Here is a 19,323-nt window from a genome sequence, read left to right as displayed (position 1 = left end):
AACCGCTCTGAGATTCTGTATGTTTCTAGACTCTAAGCTCTGATGCTATGCCAAATAAATGATCTAGCAACATACAGACAGGCATTACAAGATATGCATTTCAGCTGCAATTCTGTGATTAAACATCACACCCTTTTTTTAAAGAGATGAACCCTCAGGTGTTGATGAACCCTCAAGATTACTATATTTTTGCCTTATTTTGAATGGAATTAGAACTAAATAATAGATTCATTACTTAGATTAATTTAGATAGATTGAGAACATGCTTACTCGGTACAGGAGACAGTTGTGGATCACAGGTGTCTGCCACTAGAATCTCTTCTCCGTGGGGACTGTTCACTTGTGTAGAATACAGTGGAATTTTTCCAAACTCTAGGACAACATGTAGAAACATTTTCCCATGGTAAAATTAGGTATCCTGGGGTAATAATTTTGTGTAGATACAGACCATGATCCTGACCGTAAAAGCACTTGAATGTGAGTTTTGATATGTCAGTAGATCCAGTAATCTAAGGATATCTGATTATTTTTATTTTGAGGTATCACTATGACAAATTGGTTAAATATTCCATATTAATCTTTTCTCTCGCAAGTATGAGCCCAGCCAGTCAGCCGTAAAACATACTGAGACATAATTACATCACTTTCTACACTGACAACATAAAAAAAATTGTATTCAATCTCTATTTGACCTGTTATTATGGCAACAAAACTATTAAAGATTAAACCATCCAAGAGAATAATTTTCTGCATCAGCTAAGTTAATTAAAAGGTGAAAAATCTGAAATTTGAATCATAACTATGTGCAATGTAGTTCTTTCTATCTGACACCAATAGCTTTTCATAGTCATTAACTATGATAGGTATTTACACCATTTCTTACCTATTTAACTTCAGTTTAATTTAGTAGCTCAATTTTTTATTCAGGAAATTGAGAGAGGTAGACAGTTTTAGAAGGGAGAAACTATTCACAGCGCTAAAATTACATATGCAAGATAAAGGCTGTGAATAAGCAACTCACCCTCTTTACCCCACAGTTGTGCTACTTGTATTCTTGGAAAGACGTTTTTAGTTGAGACTCATATGTATATGAGTCTCGATATTATTAAAATACTTTTCTTTATTCTACAAGATAAAATAACATCTGGATTGTTTATCATATTTCCTGTGTATCATTAAAATACAAGCACAAAGTCCCTTATTTCACAAAACATATTTCTTACAGTTAAAATACATTAGAGTTATTTCTATGACACTACAGAAAAAAGTCTGGAAAATAAATGCAAAAAATACTTACGGACTTAAGACACAACAAACATGCAAACAATGTATCAGTACTAGAAAAAGAAAGACCATGTAACTGCTAGAATTACATATGTATTAGTTTCAGTAATAGTACTTTAAATGCAGAGTTAATTGCTGAATGTGGCAAGACCACTCTCCACTAGGTGGTGTCAGAGCTGTACCCCCAAGTCAACTCTAACATTTTTTTAGTTAGTTGGCAGCTAGAGAAGAGAGAGATATGGAAAACTATTATATTTGCATGTGTATGTGGATGAAGAAGAGCAGGGCATTGAGATAAGCTTTGAGCATACTGCTGATATAACAGTTACTGCTAAAGACATTTTTCCCTTGACTTGTATTATAAAAGGTAAAAAGCCAAACCAAAAAAATGCAAGACTTTCTTTTTTAGTTTTCAATTTGCAATCAAATTTATACATCATCTTTTTCTTTAGCCCCTAAAAATTTTTAAATTTATTAAAAAAAGAAAACAAACCACCCAATACTCTTACCTCTGTTGCTTTCTGCAAGTTCCAAATCTGCGTGTGCGTGTTCTGTGTATCGGATATGCCTATTTTCTTTTTTTCTCTTCATACGATTAACCACAGAAAATGAGGAAGTCAGAACAGGAGAATCTGGAATGACTCCTTCTTCTAATTCCACTGCTTGTTTTTTTTGCTCCCTGGAAACCAAATTAGGCACTCAAATAAAACCCCAAATCAGCAAGATGAAGAGCCTGCATTTCAGCAAGGAGGAAATCATTGGGTTCGAGAAAGAAACGACTTAGAAAACACAGCCATGTTGATAACATCACAGTGTAAAAAAGCAATGCGGGGACCCAGTTTTTAAATACACCTAACAAAAATTCACAATTGCTCCATCAAGCCTAAGAACAGCATATAACCCCAGCTCCTCGAATTTTAAGTCAACATTTAACTACTGCACTGTGAAAGACTTCTTCCCTGGAAGAAACTAGGGACTGTAGTTTCTAGCCTGTCCTCTGAAGCACATGCTACCTGAATGGAAGAATGCTGAAATGAATCTGCCTCTCCACCTGCATGGAAGTCCCTGCATACACCAAAACCACTAACTGTCTTAAATACAAAAGAAAAGCTTTTGGACAATTTTAAACAGTAGTGAAAGCAATGCCTCTCCAGAACACTGGATGTTACCTCTTATTCACCTTGCAAAGATCTTCAGAGTGTAAAATGCAATGTAAACCATGTAAAACACAACATGAGTTAGGAAGTTTATTATCTCTCATACTGTCAACTCTAACAGCACGTAGCAGTATATAAAAATTAGCGTTAACAAATAACTGGCTTTTCTCTCCAAAAACTAACAACAAAAAAGCATTAATTTCAGTACTTTTAACTTAAATACAGTTTGTTTAGTACTTCATAAGGGCATTGTTACCTGCCATATGGTAGTGGTAGCGAAAAATGGAAAAGGCAGTAAAACAAAAACCTAAGGAAATCTAACTTGCCCTGCTTGGTCATCTTTCTGCAGTAGCACTTTTCCTTACGACTCTGAAGAGAAAACATAGGCCAAAAGATCATTTCCTAATTATAAAGAGAAGGATGTAAGGTTTTCGTCTAAGGGAAGAACATGAAATGTGGATACATTTCTGCTTGCATTGAAATGAACCACAAGATCTTATATAAAAGAAGTTAATGGAGAACTGTAGAAATCTGCCTGGCTTGAGACAAAAAGCGTTTCTTCTGTTCAGCTTTTTACCATGACTAACTTTGAACACTTATTGACAAACGCTAATATGCTGATGCTCTCAAGTCTTGATGAATTCTGTTGTGTAATTTTGAAATTGCTCTTTTCTAGCACATTTACAAAGAGACCTTCATAACTGGAAAACTAACCAAATATTAAGAAACCAATCAAAACAAACAGCAAAACAATATACTCATCCAGTTACTTTGCAAATTTAAGACAGTTGTTAGAATTCTCTTTGAATTGACTGGCACACATGACCTTGTATGACAAATTAGCCTACTACAAATATATTTTTCTGTACCTTCTGTGCAAATCAAGAGGTGGTTCCTACATACCACCACAGAAAACTATCAAATGGAGAGGCTGCTATAGACACCATACATCATAAATACACAGTAAATAATATCTGAATCATGGAAACATTCATCTGACATTCCAGAAAAGGTTTATGAAGAAATTTTCTTGCTGTTTCCATCCATGGATAATGAAATTCTAATCTCATAAAGAATCAGATAATACAATTCTTCTAATATTTCATTGCTTTCACTTTCATAGAGGATTCTTAGATTTTTTTTCCCTAAAATACTAAACCTTGGTATAACATTACAGAACACTGTAAAAAACTAATTTCATGTCATGCACCTGAAACAATCTGTTATCTTGCACCTAGACAATGGTGTTATATTGATCAAAGTGGTTCACTTTAAAGAAAGTAACACGACTGTAGTTCAACCGAAAACAACCAAAAGCAGTGGCTACATTACAAACAGGAGAACCTTCCTTGTTAATTACTGTTCATCCAATCAAGTCTGCACTCATTTAAAGACCACCTAACATGCAAAGCAAATAGCTTAGCATTACTTTGGTCATTCTCAACTTTCCTACAGTGGCTGGAGAATTTTACTGGAAGCTAAATTGCAAGACTGGGGATCAAACTAACAAATTTGGATGGATCTGTCTGGTGTAAATTTTTTAATGTCACTTCCTAACTGCTGTCAAGCTGCAGAGGAGAACCATTATTAAGAAGCAATTATACATTGGGAAGCATACAGAAATTTGTTAGTACCAGGTATTAAAAAGGACTACTTCTAGGGTCATGAAATGTGTTACCCCAAGATGACAAACTGCATACAGGAAAAGGATGGACGATTCAAGTGCAAATGATGTGCGACAAACCAAGAAACACAAAGGTCTAGGACCACAGTAATTCTGAACTGAACGTTATGTTGTTTTACACCTCTACCAAAGTTACTTTATGACAGACAAGAAAAAATTACATGTAGAAAAAGCCTTATGTATCAAGTTCGCACATACTTTCCCATTCCCCCCATGCACATAGGCAACTCGGTCATAGATCAGCCAAACTGAGATAAGCTTGGCCTCTGAAACTTGATTATGTCAGACCACAGCTGTACAAGAACGGAATACTTACCTCTCTACCTTGCACAATGCACCACATTTGCATATTAACCACATTACATGGCATATTCTTGCTATCATATCAGATTACAATTTGACAGTCAATTTGTAGCTCATTATTTATATGGTTTTCTTTAGAAATTTACTATGCTTTTAATTCTTTTTATGGTTTTCTTTTGAAATTTACTATGCTTTTTTCTTTTTAAAATTGTAAAATTGTAAGTTTTTAAAAAAATTTACTGCAAGATCCTGGGACTTTTTGACTATCTGAGAAACTACTTTTTTGAAGTCTTAACCTAGGAGGGAAGAATTAGTAAAGAGTCAACAGAGGAATAAAAGAATGAGATGTAAGGCTTCACTATGCACTGTGACCAGAGTAAGCTTGAACAATCATGAAGTCAAACAGAATTTCTATGACAAATTTCTCTCTCTCATTTAAAAAAAAAAAAAAGATGCACACAGTTAAAAGGAAACAAAAAATCTGAACAACACGAAGATGCTAGTTAGATGTTGTTATAGTGGCAGTAGACAATTTTTCACAATCTTTAAAAAAGCAGGGAACTTAAGTTTTAAAGACTTGAAAGCTGATATTTATATTCCCAGTCATTACGACTGAGGAATGGGGAGAGGGGAAGAAATAAAAAAAAAAAATTCCAAAACTTACGCCAACTCATTCTGCAATTGCTGGAACTGTTCAGTTATCTTTTTATTTTCATCTTGCAAGTTGTTTTTCTCATTCACTGCAATTTATATGAAAAAAAAGAGAAAAAAATCAATGCACACATGTGAACATCGTATCATATCTAATTTTGTCAGGTACTTAAGGAAAACAGAACCAATTCTAAACTGTAGTATCATACACCCTCTCTATGGCTTACCAACATGAATTTGCAAGCTGGTCACTAAAAAGGTTGTAAAATGATGTGTTAGAAAAGGCAAAAGTGTCACAATTACTGGATCATAATATTAGTTCTGAGCAATCATTAATTACTTCCGTCCATGTACATACAAGTGACACTGTGTTGTAAAGATGAATGAACTGCTCAGCTCCGGGGACAAAATTGCTTCCTTAGGTTGAAGACAGCCTATGAAGTATATAAAGTAATTAGAATTTGGTTTTAGCCACCAGAGCAATGAGCCAATTGGAGAGAACAGAAAAAACCCCAATTTCTTAAAGATCAGCTAAATATTTGGGAATTTAAGAGAGACTAGGCGGAATTTTTTTATTTTGCTTTTCTTGATTCCCAATTCATTGTGCCTGTACTTCACATAGGGTTACTGCAACACCTTCAGCCTTTTTTCCATGCTGTCTCCAACTAATGTAGTGCAGCTCCCAAATAATGTAGCTGGGAACAATCCCAACTACTTTTTTTGTGGTTGTATATTTTTTCTCTTATTTTATTACTTTCCTTTTTCTGCTGGTTGCAGAAAAGACATAAATTGTCATATAGATCTCAATCCAAACCCACAGAAGTCTACTGTCAGATAGTTTTCAAGAAGATTTGTACCTAATAGGTCTCACTTTGATTTTTAAGGCTCAGAGCTTTAAATAAAGATTAGTTGTATGCTGTTTGCTGTTAACCATTAAACTCAATATTCAGAATATTTATATAAATATCCAATATTAAAGGCCTTGAAAATTTGATATATTTTATATCAGTACAGAATCTAACATTTCCATAATTGAATTAATCTCTAAAAAGCTACTTTTTGTGTCTGGCATTTCTCATGTTTTAAATCTCACTGAATACCTGCTTGTTCTTGATGAAGCAAGACAACTAAATGAGACAAAATAAGTAACATTTTAAAATCCCATCCTGTATTATTCAGAAAACTCTATTTCCAAACTCTTTCATGTCACCTAGCAGAGTTTATTTTCTTCTGTCCAACAAGTACTAGTTCCCCATTTCAAAATGAGCTGGCTACAAGCTGCCTGGTGTAAAGCATTCTTTTGAGGCTTCAGAGTGTTATGTGAAGGTAAGGGTTTACTGCAGTTAAACTCCAAGACCACTGACAGGACACAAGCTGGACCCAGGGAACTTCTGTTTGAACTTCCTACTTTGTGGTTAACAGTTACTTTTGAGGTCAGAGTTTCCTTAGGAAAGCTGGCAACCAGTCATTCTCTGCCTTAGCTGTAGGAATAAACAGAAGCAGCCACATTTTATCTGGAGTAGCTGCTTTACACTGTAAGATTTTCCATGTCAGTTCACCTTCAGTATCAGCACTTCAATCTAACAAGGGGGTCAAATGACTAGTAATTGGTATGTTACCTATTTTCAGACTGTAGAGTTAAACATCCCCAGACTGAACTTTTTGGACTTACTAAACACACCACAAATTATATCAAGTCACAGGAATTAATGAAGAACTAGCTTGCAAAATAGTATGTTTTGTCTTCAGACTCGGATGAAACTCACTAAGCTCAGTGATAAGTTTAAGATTCTGCTGCCGGATATTTTCAAACTCTTGCTGCTTCTTCCTCATATGTTCTTCAGTTACAGCACAACGGTCACATAATCCTGCTCTTAATCTACAATAAAATTAAGAGAAAAAAGTCCCTTTTAAGAAAATATTGCCATCCATGAAGTAGATAGCCACACTTAACTGGCCTTTTGAACAATTAAAAGCAGAAAATAAAAACCAGACAACTATGCAGAACACCACTAAGTACCGTAGTTTTAAATGTTGACATAGCAGTATTTTGAGATTTCTGAGTAATTTAATACCACACATAACAACGTTTACATAAATGACTGTAGGTACCGGATACTTCTAAAGAAACATGCATTACTTTAGTAAGTGGAGCACATTACACTTTGTGATATGGCCCACTGAGAATACTGTCAGATATAAATTACTATTCGTTATAAGTAAAGTTCATTCAAGCAAATGCAAATAAGCAAATATTTCAGTAAATATAATTACTACTTCATTCAAGGAGGATATTATCACTGTCATTAAGCAAAGTAATCAAATAGAAAGGACAAATAGTAAGTTTGCACTGTAACAAATACAAAGGAAATGATATTCTTTATCCAGTCACCAATAATTAGAAGTGGATCCAAAAGTCCATGTAAGGCATTGACTCCACTATACCTCACAGTTTAGATCAGCTGTTTAAAGCATATATCTGCTCTCAGAAAAGGACTTAAGATCACTCCCTCTTACTTGACACATTCATTCATGCAACGAAACGTGTGTTCATTTTACAGGTGATAACTGAAGTGTATTTATTTCTGGTACACAACAAAAAGCTAACAGTATTACCAAAGTGAAAGCCAGATTCTCTTTTGGCTAAGAAGTTAGAGACCAAGTATTTAAGAGTTCTGCATTGCTACTGCTAGCACACAAAGTATTTAAAAAAAACCTCAACAACCCCACAACCAACCGAGACACCTAAATTTCCAGTTCCATGGTTGAATATTGGAAGTAAAAGCCATCTTGGTTTATGGGTATTTTAATACCGGGGAATTATGGAAAGATTGACATAATGAAATGCTTCTTCATATTAGTTTATCTGACTGTGTAATAAGCACAGTATTATCATCTTCTTGTATTAAACCACTTTAAATACTCTTCGTTTTCCACAATGCGAGTACTTCATCTGCTAAGGGCCTAGAAAACTCCATCTACTCTGCAAATGTCTCTCTACCTATGTCGTGTGAAAGTTTATTACCTGCATGGTTACAAGTTTATCCCTAATGCCTTTCACAAAGAAACAGGGTTGAAAGCAAAATTTTGGTATCATAGCTCTGAAATTTGAGATAATACAGGGAATGTGGGAAAATAATTTACTATGTAATGATGTCCGGTTCCCAGAAAGCTACTGAGAGCCTACTAGCAGCAAATTTATCATACACTTTCCAAAACAGCTATCATTTTTTAAGACCAAAAAAATGCATTGCAATTTCATGTCTATTGGTTTTGGTTTGCTATAGAAGATTAAACAGGAACAAATAAGGGAAAGGTAGAACAAGTCAAAAGGTGATCAAAACATCTAAGTCCAAAAGAAGGCAAAAACCAGAACCTGTGATTAAATTTATGTACAACAGACAACTGGTAAAAAAAGACCCCCTCAAATCTGGAAGATATCCTAGTGTGTTATTTCATGATTTTCAAAGTGTATTATATAGTTTGCTCTTGGGTTTTGTACTCCATCTCAACTGCTATCCAGTTTAGCTCTTAAAAATGGATGGAAAAGAATATGCTTTTAAATGGATGTCTGCCTCCCAAGCTGAACGGAACTAAACAAGTCAAGCACTTCAGGAATAAAATAATAACAGAAGTTTTATTCAGTCAGAAGAATCTAAATCCTACACTTTTCTTTCAAACACGCTATTTGGATTGTATTAGAAAAGGACTGGTTTACTAAAGGAACCCCAAACACCTAGCTTGCAAAGTACCCAGAGCTACTCTGTAAGAGCAAAACACAAAAAAAATCAAAAGCTGAGACACTACTTCACCTGTCTTCTAAAACCTTGATAGTGTCATGGAGTGCTTTTTGCTGTTCTCTGAGCTGTTGGTTCTTTGTATAAAACTCTTCAAGCCTCTCTGCATCCCTAAAAATCAAATAGAGAAAAAATTAGTTATAGCTTTAAATTACAGCTAGTTTTAAGTTTTTCAATAGAGAATTAGCTCTAGCATGTTTCATACTCTTGGAAAATGTGATTATCATCAGCTCAAATATTAAGTTGAAGATAAATGAAGCAAATGATTCTGATGAATGGTAATTTAGAAACGTTAGGGAAGGAGCAGCTAGTTTCTAATTCATATTACAGTAGAGCTGCTGCTGTTAAATCTGATTTTTGTTCAGGACAAAAATTAAGAGTTGATGACAGTAAAGGTATAAATGCTAACACTATTCAAGAAACAATTTCAGGGAACATAAACTCAAGCACTTCTCTTATTTTGTGGAGCTGTTGGGAAGCTAACTGGGGCCTTTCACAATCAGGTCGTTTTGGTCTTGTCTTAGCAGTGAGTGCATCTTGCAGTGCCGCAAACCACATTAGGTTTGTAAAGCTCTGACAAGTCTTCAGACCTGTTCGAGGTTCCTCAAGAAGCCATTCTTGGAGTCTGTAGAACAAGGATTCCCATAATACCAATGCAGAGAAGAAAGCTCTTTCCCAAAACCTCAGAAAGAGAGGATCTTGGGAAAAATAACTTCTTTAAAAGCCTGAACTATTTAATTAACAAAGAACATTTCCTCCTCAAAAGAGCTGAGGAAAAGCTCTAACGTTAACCTCCCAATTTTAGCTCCCTTTCACTTTTTTATCGGACCACACCACCTCTTCAAGATGTAAAGGTATGAGCAAGATGCACACCATTTTTTTTTTTTTATAAGTAAATTAACTTTTATAAAAGCTAAGCAGCTGAACAGTAACAGGACAATGACTAACTTCTGAGAACTGACTCCTAGCTCTTCTTTTCACCATGGAATCCTTTGTATATTCCATGAAAGCAGTATTTGTTTTCAGTGTCCCTTAGATGGATTCTTTGAGGAAACCGTGAAATTGGCTCATGAAAATGCTGCTAAGCACACATGTAACAGGAATTTAAAACAAGAATCGCAGACATATTTTATTAATTCTGAAATTTAAGTAAAGATATTTTATTTTTCAGACCAATATTGTACTTTTCAGCTGCATATACAACATATAAAACAGTTAAATGCAAACAGCATGAGGGACCTTTGAGACTTGTACCTCCAGTTGTGCAGGACAAAGAGTTAAAGTTCTATTAGCTCAGTTTATTAAACATGTACGGCCAGGCCTTGGGAAAATTTGAAGACTGACAAAAGCAGTTTGTATTTTTCTGACATTTATGGCATTAAAAAACCCTCTTTTTTTTTTACTCCATTTTATGCAACTTACAGGAGTAAAATATCAAATTTTAAAATCTTCTCAAGCTAGCTTTAAGTCATTTTATGGCATTAAGTCATTTGTTAGAAGAAAAAAATTTAAGACATTAACATCCACTAGTCCTCCATGCCTACCACCTAACCCTGTAAAACGTTTCATGAAGACAGTAAAATGACAAAAGGAACCAGGCCTTTTTTTTTTTTTTTAAGAATTCCAGTGCACCTGATAAACATGACAGACATTTTTGGCTATGAAGGCACTATGCATAATGAACCGTCTCTAACCTAGCATTTGTAAGTCATTAGCTCCGATGCTGAAGTGGGATACAAAATAAGGCACTTATTGTCAGCTGATTACCAAGTCTGAAATACTAAACCTCAGGTATTCAGATGCACCAAGGAGAACAAGACCTCCTATGCAAGAGTACTGTATCTACAATATGGTAATTGTAGAAAGACTCTCACAAACAATGGATAAACCATTCAGTACGTGTTCAATCACATCACCGATAACAAATAACCAACAGAAAATTAACTGAACAATTTCAGATTTTAGAACATAGAAGTTACTCACGATACACCAGGTTAACAATAAGAGACTATTTCATTTAAAAAAAAAATTAACTATTTCATTTGTGAATTACACATAAGAAATAGTAAGTTGTTAAATTAATTTTTTTCCAATAAAGCGTAGCCCTAAGTATAAAACATAGCACAAAATATTTGCTAACTGTAAGCCATCTAGTAACCTAATCTGATTTCATCTACTAACATATTCTTTGTGATACAGTAATAACAATCTTAATGTTCAGAAAGCATATCTTTAAAATGTAAACCACATATATGCTGTTCGGATTTTAATGAAAGATCTGATAGCATCCCATGACACTGCCTGAATTCAAAATCTTGATAAAGTTCATACGAATTCAGACTTCCAATTGACTAAAAACTCACTGACAGCCCAAATAAGCAAGTGGATTCTATTGCCAGTTTGTTTTTTTTTTTAATAATTTGTGAACTCTTATGCACAATTAACCAGCAGCTGCAAATAGTATACACTGTGTCTACTACTGCTGGAGACTGAACAAGAAGCTCTATAAAACCTGACAGATCTTGATCCTGAAGACCAGGCGTATATGCGGGGAAACAGCCCGTTAGCCGTACTGGTTCTCAGGACTGTAAGACCTGCTGCAAGTTTGGCAAATTGCTTGGTAAATGCAGGGAATCCTGATGGTACAAGAAAAAGATGGATGCTGAGCTGGAAGAGATTAATCAATCTTGCCTTTTGTGATTCTGTCCTGAATGTTCCTTCATCTGCCATTACTATCTTCCAGCAGCTTCTCTGTGGCCTTTAGATGTCAGAAAGTGCAAAGGAAACACCTGCATGTGCTCTGCAAGCATCAGAGTGATGCTGCGCAGAGAAAAGTCAAAACCTTGGCCAATTATCTACAGCCTTCACAGATGAGATCTGTGTGAATGTGACTGAAATGTGAGGAAACACAACACTGCGCAGGCTCAAGCTGCTACTGTGGGTTATCAAATGCCATCAAGATGGGCAATATTTAACAGAAATAAGCAAAAAAAAAAAAAAATTGCAGAGGAGGTTTGAGCACTACAAAAGATAAAACAAAATCCAGAAAGATATCTAGGGAGCAGAGCAACACAGGCGTTACAAAACTAAAGGCTATTTCTCCCAAAAGCCTAGTGAAAAGAAACAAGAACAATTTTCCTGAAAGTGAGAGACAGTTGTAATTATGGAACAGTTATAATGAAAGTAGACAGCAAGTTAAGTATGTACTGTATTGTAGTAACCAAATTATACTAGAAAAGCCAGTATCTTTATCAGATGCATTTACATGCTTCACCTTACAGGAAAAGGAAAGATGGATTCCTGTAGAGGAAATTTACTGCTATGGCAAGAACAGCTTTCTCTCCCTCCCGATCAGAAATACAAGCACATGAGGGAGCTTAGACAATAACTGTCAAAAATGCATTAGAGTTGCTTGAGTTACTATTGCACAAAGAAGCACATTATTATCTAGTTTTCCTAGTCTAGGGGAGGGTTATTTCCTGTTTATACAATTTGTAAAATGTAACTAAAAAAGAGACAACTAAAAACCTAATAGGAATTAATGAAGAAGAAAATTTGCTGCGTGATGACAGAAATGCTAATCCTGAAAAAACACAAAGTATGCTTGAGAACACGGCGGCTACACTTTAAAATTAAAATTGTGTATCTTTGACTTCAGATGGCAATGCTGGGAATGCAAATATGGAGCATTATTGCAACTTTCAAGAAAAGTTCAATTTCTTTAACATAACTAATTATATTGTTTTCCATAGTGGAAAAAGATCAAGTAATTTATTTTTATTCTTCCTGCACAGCACTTTATAAAGTGCAACTCATAATATAGGTCATATGTAATATTAACATAAATTTAATGTAATTAAACCTGAAGTAAAAATTTAAATAATCACATCAACTCATATCTCTTATTCAATTAAATATGGCTTTAGTTAGCAGAAGGAAAATAAAAACTGATTTAAAGCTGTAAAAACATATTGTGATTTTACTGTACATGTAAATCCTGCAATTTAGATTTTTTTCACCCCAGATTGCTTCTAACGAACTGAACTAAAATTGAGTAGCGAATAATGACTGCCAAAGAAGTTATTTGTCTTAAAATGTAAGGATTCAGTGAAAATTAGCAAGGTTATTACCAGAATCTTTACTAAACGACCAAAAGCCGAGTTAAGGCACAACATCTAATTCTAAAGGCAAATGCAGAAAAAAAAAAAATTTAAAGAAAGTTCCTTGTTGTTAATTACTTCTCTTTTACAGATTTTACCTCAATTTTAAAGTGTCTCCCTAATTACCTTTCATATTAGAAATGCCAACATCTTGATAGGCATCCTAGAAATACTGTGGATAAGAAAACCTTTCAAATCATTTGTTCAAGGAAGGCAAACCTAGTGTTCAGGTTACACACCCTAGCAAGAGTTATGTATCTTTTTTAGATGACTCCAGCTGAATTATCGAAGCAAGTGGAGTTTTGTAGACATCTGAAGGAAGAATCCATGAAACCTCAGTTGATCTTACGAAAATTAAGGCTCCTTAATAGTACTCAGACTCTCCTTTAATAAATTAGATCATTAGGATGAGTACTTACAAGCATCTCTCCTTTTTCAACTTAGATATTTTCAGCTGTAAGCCTGAAAAGTGGAAAGAAAATACATGTTATAGAATCCTGATTCAAAAAAAAGAATGAAACAATGAACTAACTCTCCTTTTGCGAATGACAGCTGCAAAGAGGAGAAAAAAATTGTTCCTTCTGGACTTCCTGAGTATTTTCTTCAGGATCCTGGGAACAAGTAACACCTATTAGGACCTCTAGGAAATAGGGACTTCTTACACGAACACGCAGATTCCCACTTAAACGGGTATAAAAACACCTTTGTAAAAACCCTCACACATGAATGCCACGCACTGTCAATATATTTTCATTGACCATGTCTATGTGAATAGCATATGTTCTGTTTACACATGAATGCATACTACTACACTTGAAATGCACCACCCAACCACTGAACTGAAAAATGCACTACAATGTATATACATAAAGTAAATATTAAAAATACACAATTCAAGGCTTTAAAGCACGAAAGGACAACATCCTCTACTGGAGGTATGCTACCAAACCATCTCAGCCAAAGTTTTTTTGGAACATCTTAGGTGAATTGAGGAACGATATTTAATCTGTGGCCCTTCTCCAACTAAGGCACACACACTCCTAAATGTACGTTCTGTGCAAGTAAAAACATTTGCAAATACAAGTGATGCTCTTGGCAGGAGTGGCCAACTGATGGCCCAGGAGCTAGATAGCAGTCCAGCAGAGTTCTGGGTGCAGATGGATGTGCACAGGGGCAGGAAGATAAAGGTGCTTAGGCACACCCTCACAAGTGGGATGCAGAGCTACGGAAATCTCTGTGATACTGTGGCCCATTCTTAGTCTAAATAGTCAGAAATAATCAGACTCCAAAGCTATAACATGTTCTTAAATACAAATAGAAATATTTGTATGGCATCAGAAAGCAACATTTTTCTCCAAATGATGTATTCTCTTCAAACTATGAAAAGTTGTGAGCGATTTCAGGTTGAACATAAGGTATCTTGCACAACTTCTTGCAACAGCATTAGTCATTTAGGATAATAGGATAAACTTATGAAACCAGAACACTTTTAAGAAAACTTCTGACAATTTTGAATTCCACCTGAACACAAGGAGAAACTTTACTTTGAGAGAAGCTGAGCCCTGGAACAGGCTGCCCAGAGAGGTTGTGGAGTCTCCTTCTCAGGAGATACTCAAAACCTATCTGGATGCGATCCTGTCCCACCTGCTTTAGCAGGGGTATTGGACTAGATGATCTCGGGAGGTCCTTTTCAACTCCTACCATTCTGTGATTCAGAATTAAAACTAAGACACATACATGACACTACGACTTAATATAGAAAATGTAGGTTATGGCAGCTAATATACTTTTTTTCTCTCCCCTACCACAGTCAACTGGGAACAGCTTAAAGGAAAAAAACTTTCTTGAGAAGGTTCACTCTTCAGGCCACTTATCTTGTAACAGCCAGGGCTGCAGCCACAAACCGCTACAAGATGACAGTGAGACAATGAGATAAAAATGCACAGAGACTGCTTTAAAAATAAAAGTTCTTTGGCATTAGTCAGATAAGTCATTAGGCAAATTTCATTTATCTTTAAGCATTCAACACCTGTGAGATGTTATGTTCTATCACGCAGATCAGCACAAAAAGAGGGTTTACTTAAGTTGTTACCATTCACCAAGTCAATTAGGCATCTGCAATTATAACCCCTATAAAGTGTGCTTTAACACTGCTTCACGCCCATTGGAAGGAATGTAGCTGCGCAACAATGCATCTCCTGTATGAACAGGCAGTCTGTTCAGCAAGTATTTAGGACTGTAACATTGGCAACCTGAGCCACAACTTGAAGCGGCAACGCTCAAAAGGACCAGTACTGTGCTACAGGTAACACTATCTCCCCTCTCATCTCAATTCAGGAGGAACCACACTAGTTTAAATAAGGTTGTATTTTTTCTTAATTGAAATGACTGCAATGAGAAAGCAGCAAACCAGTTTGTTACATTTATCCAAGAGCATTGAATTACCACATCAGGTGTGATCCCTTCTTTTTGCTTTTCTGGAGCAATGGGAAGGTTTTAACGATGCACATTTAAAGAGCTTTGTGTTTTCAGATTTCCTTCTTTAACACCCTAGTGGATATATAAACTTACGTGGAACTACACAATGTACATTCCTGATTCAATTTTATCTTTCACACAATACTTCTATGGAATAGACAACCTGCAGACTATAAAAAACTAAATTACCTAAAGCTCTTAAGTGCTTCAGTGAGTGACACACTTTCCCCATTAAAGTGACAGGGCCTTTCTTTAAACTATCATTAGGCAAATTAATTAAACGCACAACACTACATTATGAAATGTGCAACCTGACTAGACTACGTACCTGTAATATTTCAATTAATGGCTATGACAATTTCTGTTCTGATGAATTTTCAAATGCATTAAATGGACTTTGTTAAAATTGGCAGTGCCTGGGAAGACTGCAGAATCTTCATCGCTGAAGTATTCTCAGGACAGGTTGGACAAGCTTCTGTCAGCAATGACATGGACATAATCCTGCCTTAAGGGTATGGAGATGGACTAGATGACCTCCTAAGATCACTTCCAACCCTGTTTTCTGTAATTATTTACTTTTGAGAAGTTTTCAGCCCTTCCTTTTCCTACACCAATCTATGAATGAGTTTGCTTTCCTCAATTTTCTCTGCATCTATGACTACAGGTTTTTTCCTGAGTGGTATCTTCTGCTTTTCAGAGGTAAGGAATAATTGGAAAAAAAACCTAGGCTATTTCTCCTTCACAAAACTTTCCTCACATTTCTATGCTGAAGTATATTTATTTTTAGTATAGAACTTTAGAGTTGAATTCATCCTCAAACACCATGTTGATAAGACCTACTTTTCATGAATTTGCAATAAATAATAGAAATTCCACCATTACAGCATTCAGTGTGTTGTGTATTGTACATGCAGAAAGCTTTTCCTCCAACTACTAATTCTCCCTTAATCCGGCTTCCACCATCTTTAAAATAATTTTTTGCTGACATTTAGATTGGAAACTCATGAGTCAATTTTAATTCTTATTTATAGACTTCAGAAACAAGCAAAGTCCAGGCAAGTCTGTGTTTGATGTTTCTAAAATATCTTCCAGTACCATTTTCTATAAGAAGATCCCCACCTTTTGAAAGAATTAACTATCCTTCAGGCATGTCTTTGATGTTATCATGGAAGACCTAATTTTACCTAACACGGTGTGGGACATACTGACAAAGGGCTAGGCATGAAAAAGACTGCCTAGTGGCAAAATTAACTAGCCACACCCAGCATGCATTCTAAAGAGTATCTTCACTTGCATAAAGAAAACCAAAACTTTAAATCACATGCTGCATATCCCAAGAAACTAGAGAAGGGGTCACTTAACATTACCCTCTACATTAGAGCTTTTTGTTTGTTCAGGTTTTGTTGTTCAGACATGCCATAGATTGCCAGATCCCATTCTGTCAGTACTTCCACATTTATCTGTAGCTGACATCACACCCACTCTGAAAGGAACGATCAAGAATTAAAAAAAAAAAAACTCACAAAAATAAATAAGATTTTTCTATGTTTTGGGACAGAACATAAAATCGTATTTCATAGGGTTAAACATACTTTTTTAATGTAAAAAAAAAAAAAAAGATACTATCTGGTACATCTTTCTCTTGCCAAACTGACAGAAGGCTTTTTGCGGCTGTTTTTTTTCTAAATTACTAACACAAAGCATCAAGGCCCAGTGTTCCAAATTGTTGAGTCAAGACTTGCAGTGGGAGGTATACAACATTTATACATTGTAAAACAATCTCCCACAGTTTTTGAAATTAAGTCATGATATAACTGGACCTAAATGGACAGACCTGGAACTGGTTTGAGTTTGGTGGAAATGACCAGTGCTGCTGGAGTGGTCTGCCTACAAAATTCCACTTGCATGACTAAAGCTCTTAGTCACAAAAACTCACCTGCTTTTATTCCAGCGTAATATAAACACTATTTCATTAATAAGCATATGCTTGTTGGAAAATTTGGCCAAATACTGTTCTAAGTTCACCCAAAAAACCAGACTGTGTGATTCACGATTAGCAAAACAAAACGTTAACTTCTTATGAAGTACTTTTAGCAAAACATTTTATGAATGTGACTTGTAAAACAGTATTATAATAAGAATATAAATATATGGTGCAAACTTTGAGTGTTACTAATTTCCTGCACTACTGAAGAACGAACAGATACTAACAGTCAATCCATAGTAAAACTGATGATACTGGTCACAAAATATGATGTAAGAATAAGCAACTCTATTCTAAATTTTGTTGAGAAAATTTAGAACTCTAAAAACTTATGAAATAATTTTCGCTTCAACTGTATTAATTTGCAGTGGTATTTTGCACAAGTTAGGGGAAATAAACAATGTAAACCATTTTAATGTACCTGAAGTGACCACACCCAAAGGCCAAAGAAAAAAAAAAAACTTCCAGTGAATAACTTGATTTGGAAACTGAATCATAATCCATGAAAGGTAAAGTAACATAAAAATATTTCCTAAGCAAACACAGATCCCATGTAGCATTGTGTTACTTTTTCTTCACTGACCTAGCAGGTAATTTATACTTGATGTTAGTTTAAATCTAATCCTGTTAAGACACCCTTAGGTGGTCAATCTGTAAGGATCATTTGTAACCATCCAGTTCAACTTTCCCCATAAGGTATTAAAAACCTATTTCATTCCATACAGATGGACTGATACTTTGGTTCAAAGTTTTCCTGTGGTAACAGACAGCCTTCAGTGAACCAAAAGTTTAACAATTTACCTTGTACTTCTTTATCATGACATTCCTTCAGTTTGGACCACAATTCCTTGAAGAAATCTCCTGTAGGTTCTGCAGAACCAGGGCTCCCACAGCTTCCTCCAGATGAATTCATCTTGCCTTTTTCTGCTCCCAGCTTCTTTGACTTATTTGCAGAACTGGCTCACTCTCACACTTTTAAGTTTAAAATTACATAATTATGAAGTTGTTTCTGAAGACAGGTGTATGCCTGTAAAGACAGATCAACAACACTTATGTTTACATTTATCAGAGTATAACTTGCAGCCATGGATGACATACAAAGCTTTCTGCCTATCCTTGTCGAGTTGTATTTGTATACTGACAGTCACCCTTAAAGTGTGGACGATGCTAAGTATTTTGCTACAAGTAATTATAAACTAATAGAATTCCCCCCCACCCTTTAACAGCTATCAACTTAAAATTAGATTAAGATGCTTAAGAGTCTTTATTTTTTTCCTATGTAAAGCTACAGTTAAACAGAATTGCTCTTTTCCAAAAGCAATTCATTCCAAAATCTGTCTGTCAGAAAAAGCATAAGCATTTGTCAAAAGTTTTATCAAAGTTGTATTTGCGAATATACGTCCTTTACCTAAACAGGGATCCAAAATGACACCCTTCTGCAAAGAAAAGCTCACATTGTCTTGAAGCTTTTGTAATTCTAGGTTGAAATGATTCACTCCTTGATGAAAAAGAAATAGGAGAGTAATCTTAAAACTTACGAATCTCCAAAACATCAGTATTTGATGAGAACTATCGATGTCAGACACCTCTGTCTTAAAAGCCAGACTGTCTACACAACTCAGAACAGTCTTACCCATAATTCTGATTTGTTTTGGAGGGTTTCTTAGCACACATTATGACCTCTGGTAAATGACTGGGGAAGCATGGTACTCTGGATCTGAGCCAAGGCAAGATCCAATTCTATTGGTACGGCCTGGCCAGTTGAATTACTCACGTAATCTCTTGGCTTTTCAGTTCCCTATATGTGAAACTGTTCATTCTAAGT

The 19,323-nt window shown here is 35.3% G+C and overlaps 1 protein-coding gene across 1 annotated transcript in view; it reads right to left on the bottom strand.

The window, feature by feature from the left end:
• Positions 1-18,528, bottom strand: part of RBBP8 (retinoblastoma binding protein 8) — a 32,926-nt gene extending 14,398 nt beyond the window's left edge. The window contains exons 1-7 of the mRNA XM_010134339.1: positions 18,300-18,528; positions 13,456-13,498; positions 8,892-8,987; positions 6,846-6,958; positions 5,093-5,168; positions 1,794-1,963; positions 271-372 (exon numbers count right to left, since the gene is read on the bottom strand). Coding sequence (XP_010132641.1) covers positions 271-372; positions 1,794-1,963; positions 5,093-5,168; positions 6,846-6,958; positions 8,892-8,987; positions 13,456-13,498; positions 18,300-18,411 — 712 coding nt within the window. The 5' untranslated portion in view covers positions 18,412-18,528. The remainder of the gene's footprint in view (positions 1-270; positions 373-1,793; positions 1,964-5,092; positions 5,169-6,845; positions 6,959-8,891; positions 8,988-13,455; positions 13,499-18,299) is intronic.
• Between the last annotated feature and the right edge of the window lie 795 nt (positions 18,529-19,323).

This window comes from Buceros rhinoceros, unplaced genomic scaffold, assembly GCF_000710305.1.
Source record: "Buceros rhinoceros silvestris isolate BGI_N320 unplaced genomic scaffold, ASM71030v1 scaffold29784, whole genome shotgun sequence".
NCBI classification, from domain to species: Eukaryota; Metazoa; Chordata; class Aves; order Bucerotiformes; family Bucerotidae; genus Buceros; species Buceros rhinoceros.
The sequence above is the reverse complement of the archived record's forward strand: the minus strand, read 5'-3'. Positions and strand labels throughout refer to the sequence as shown.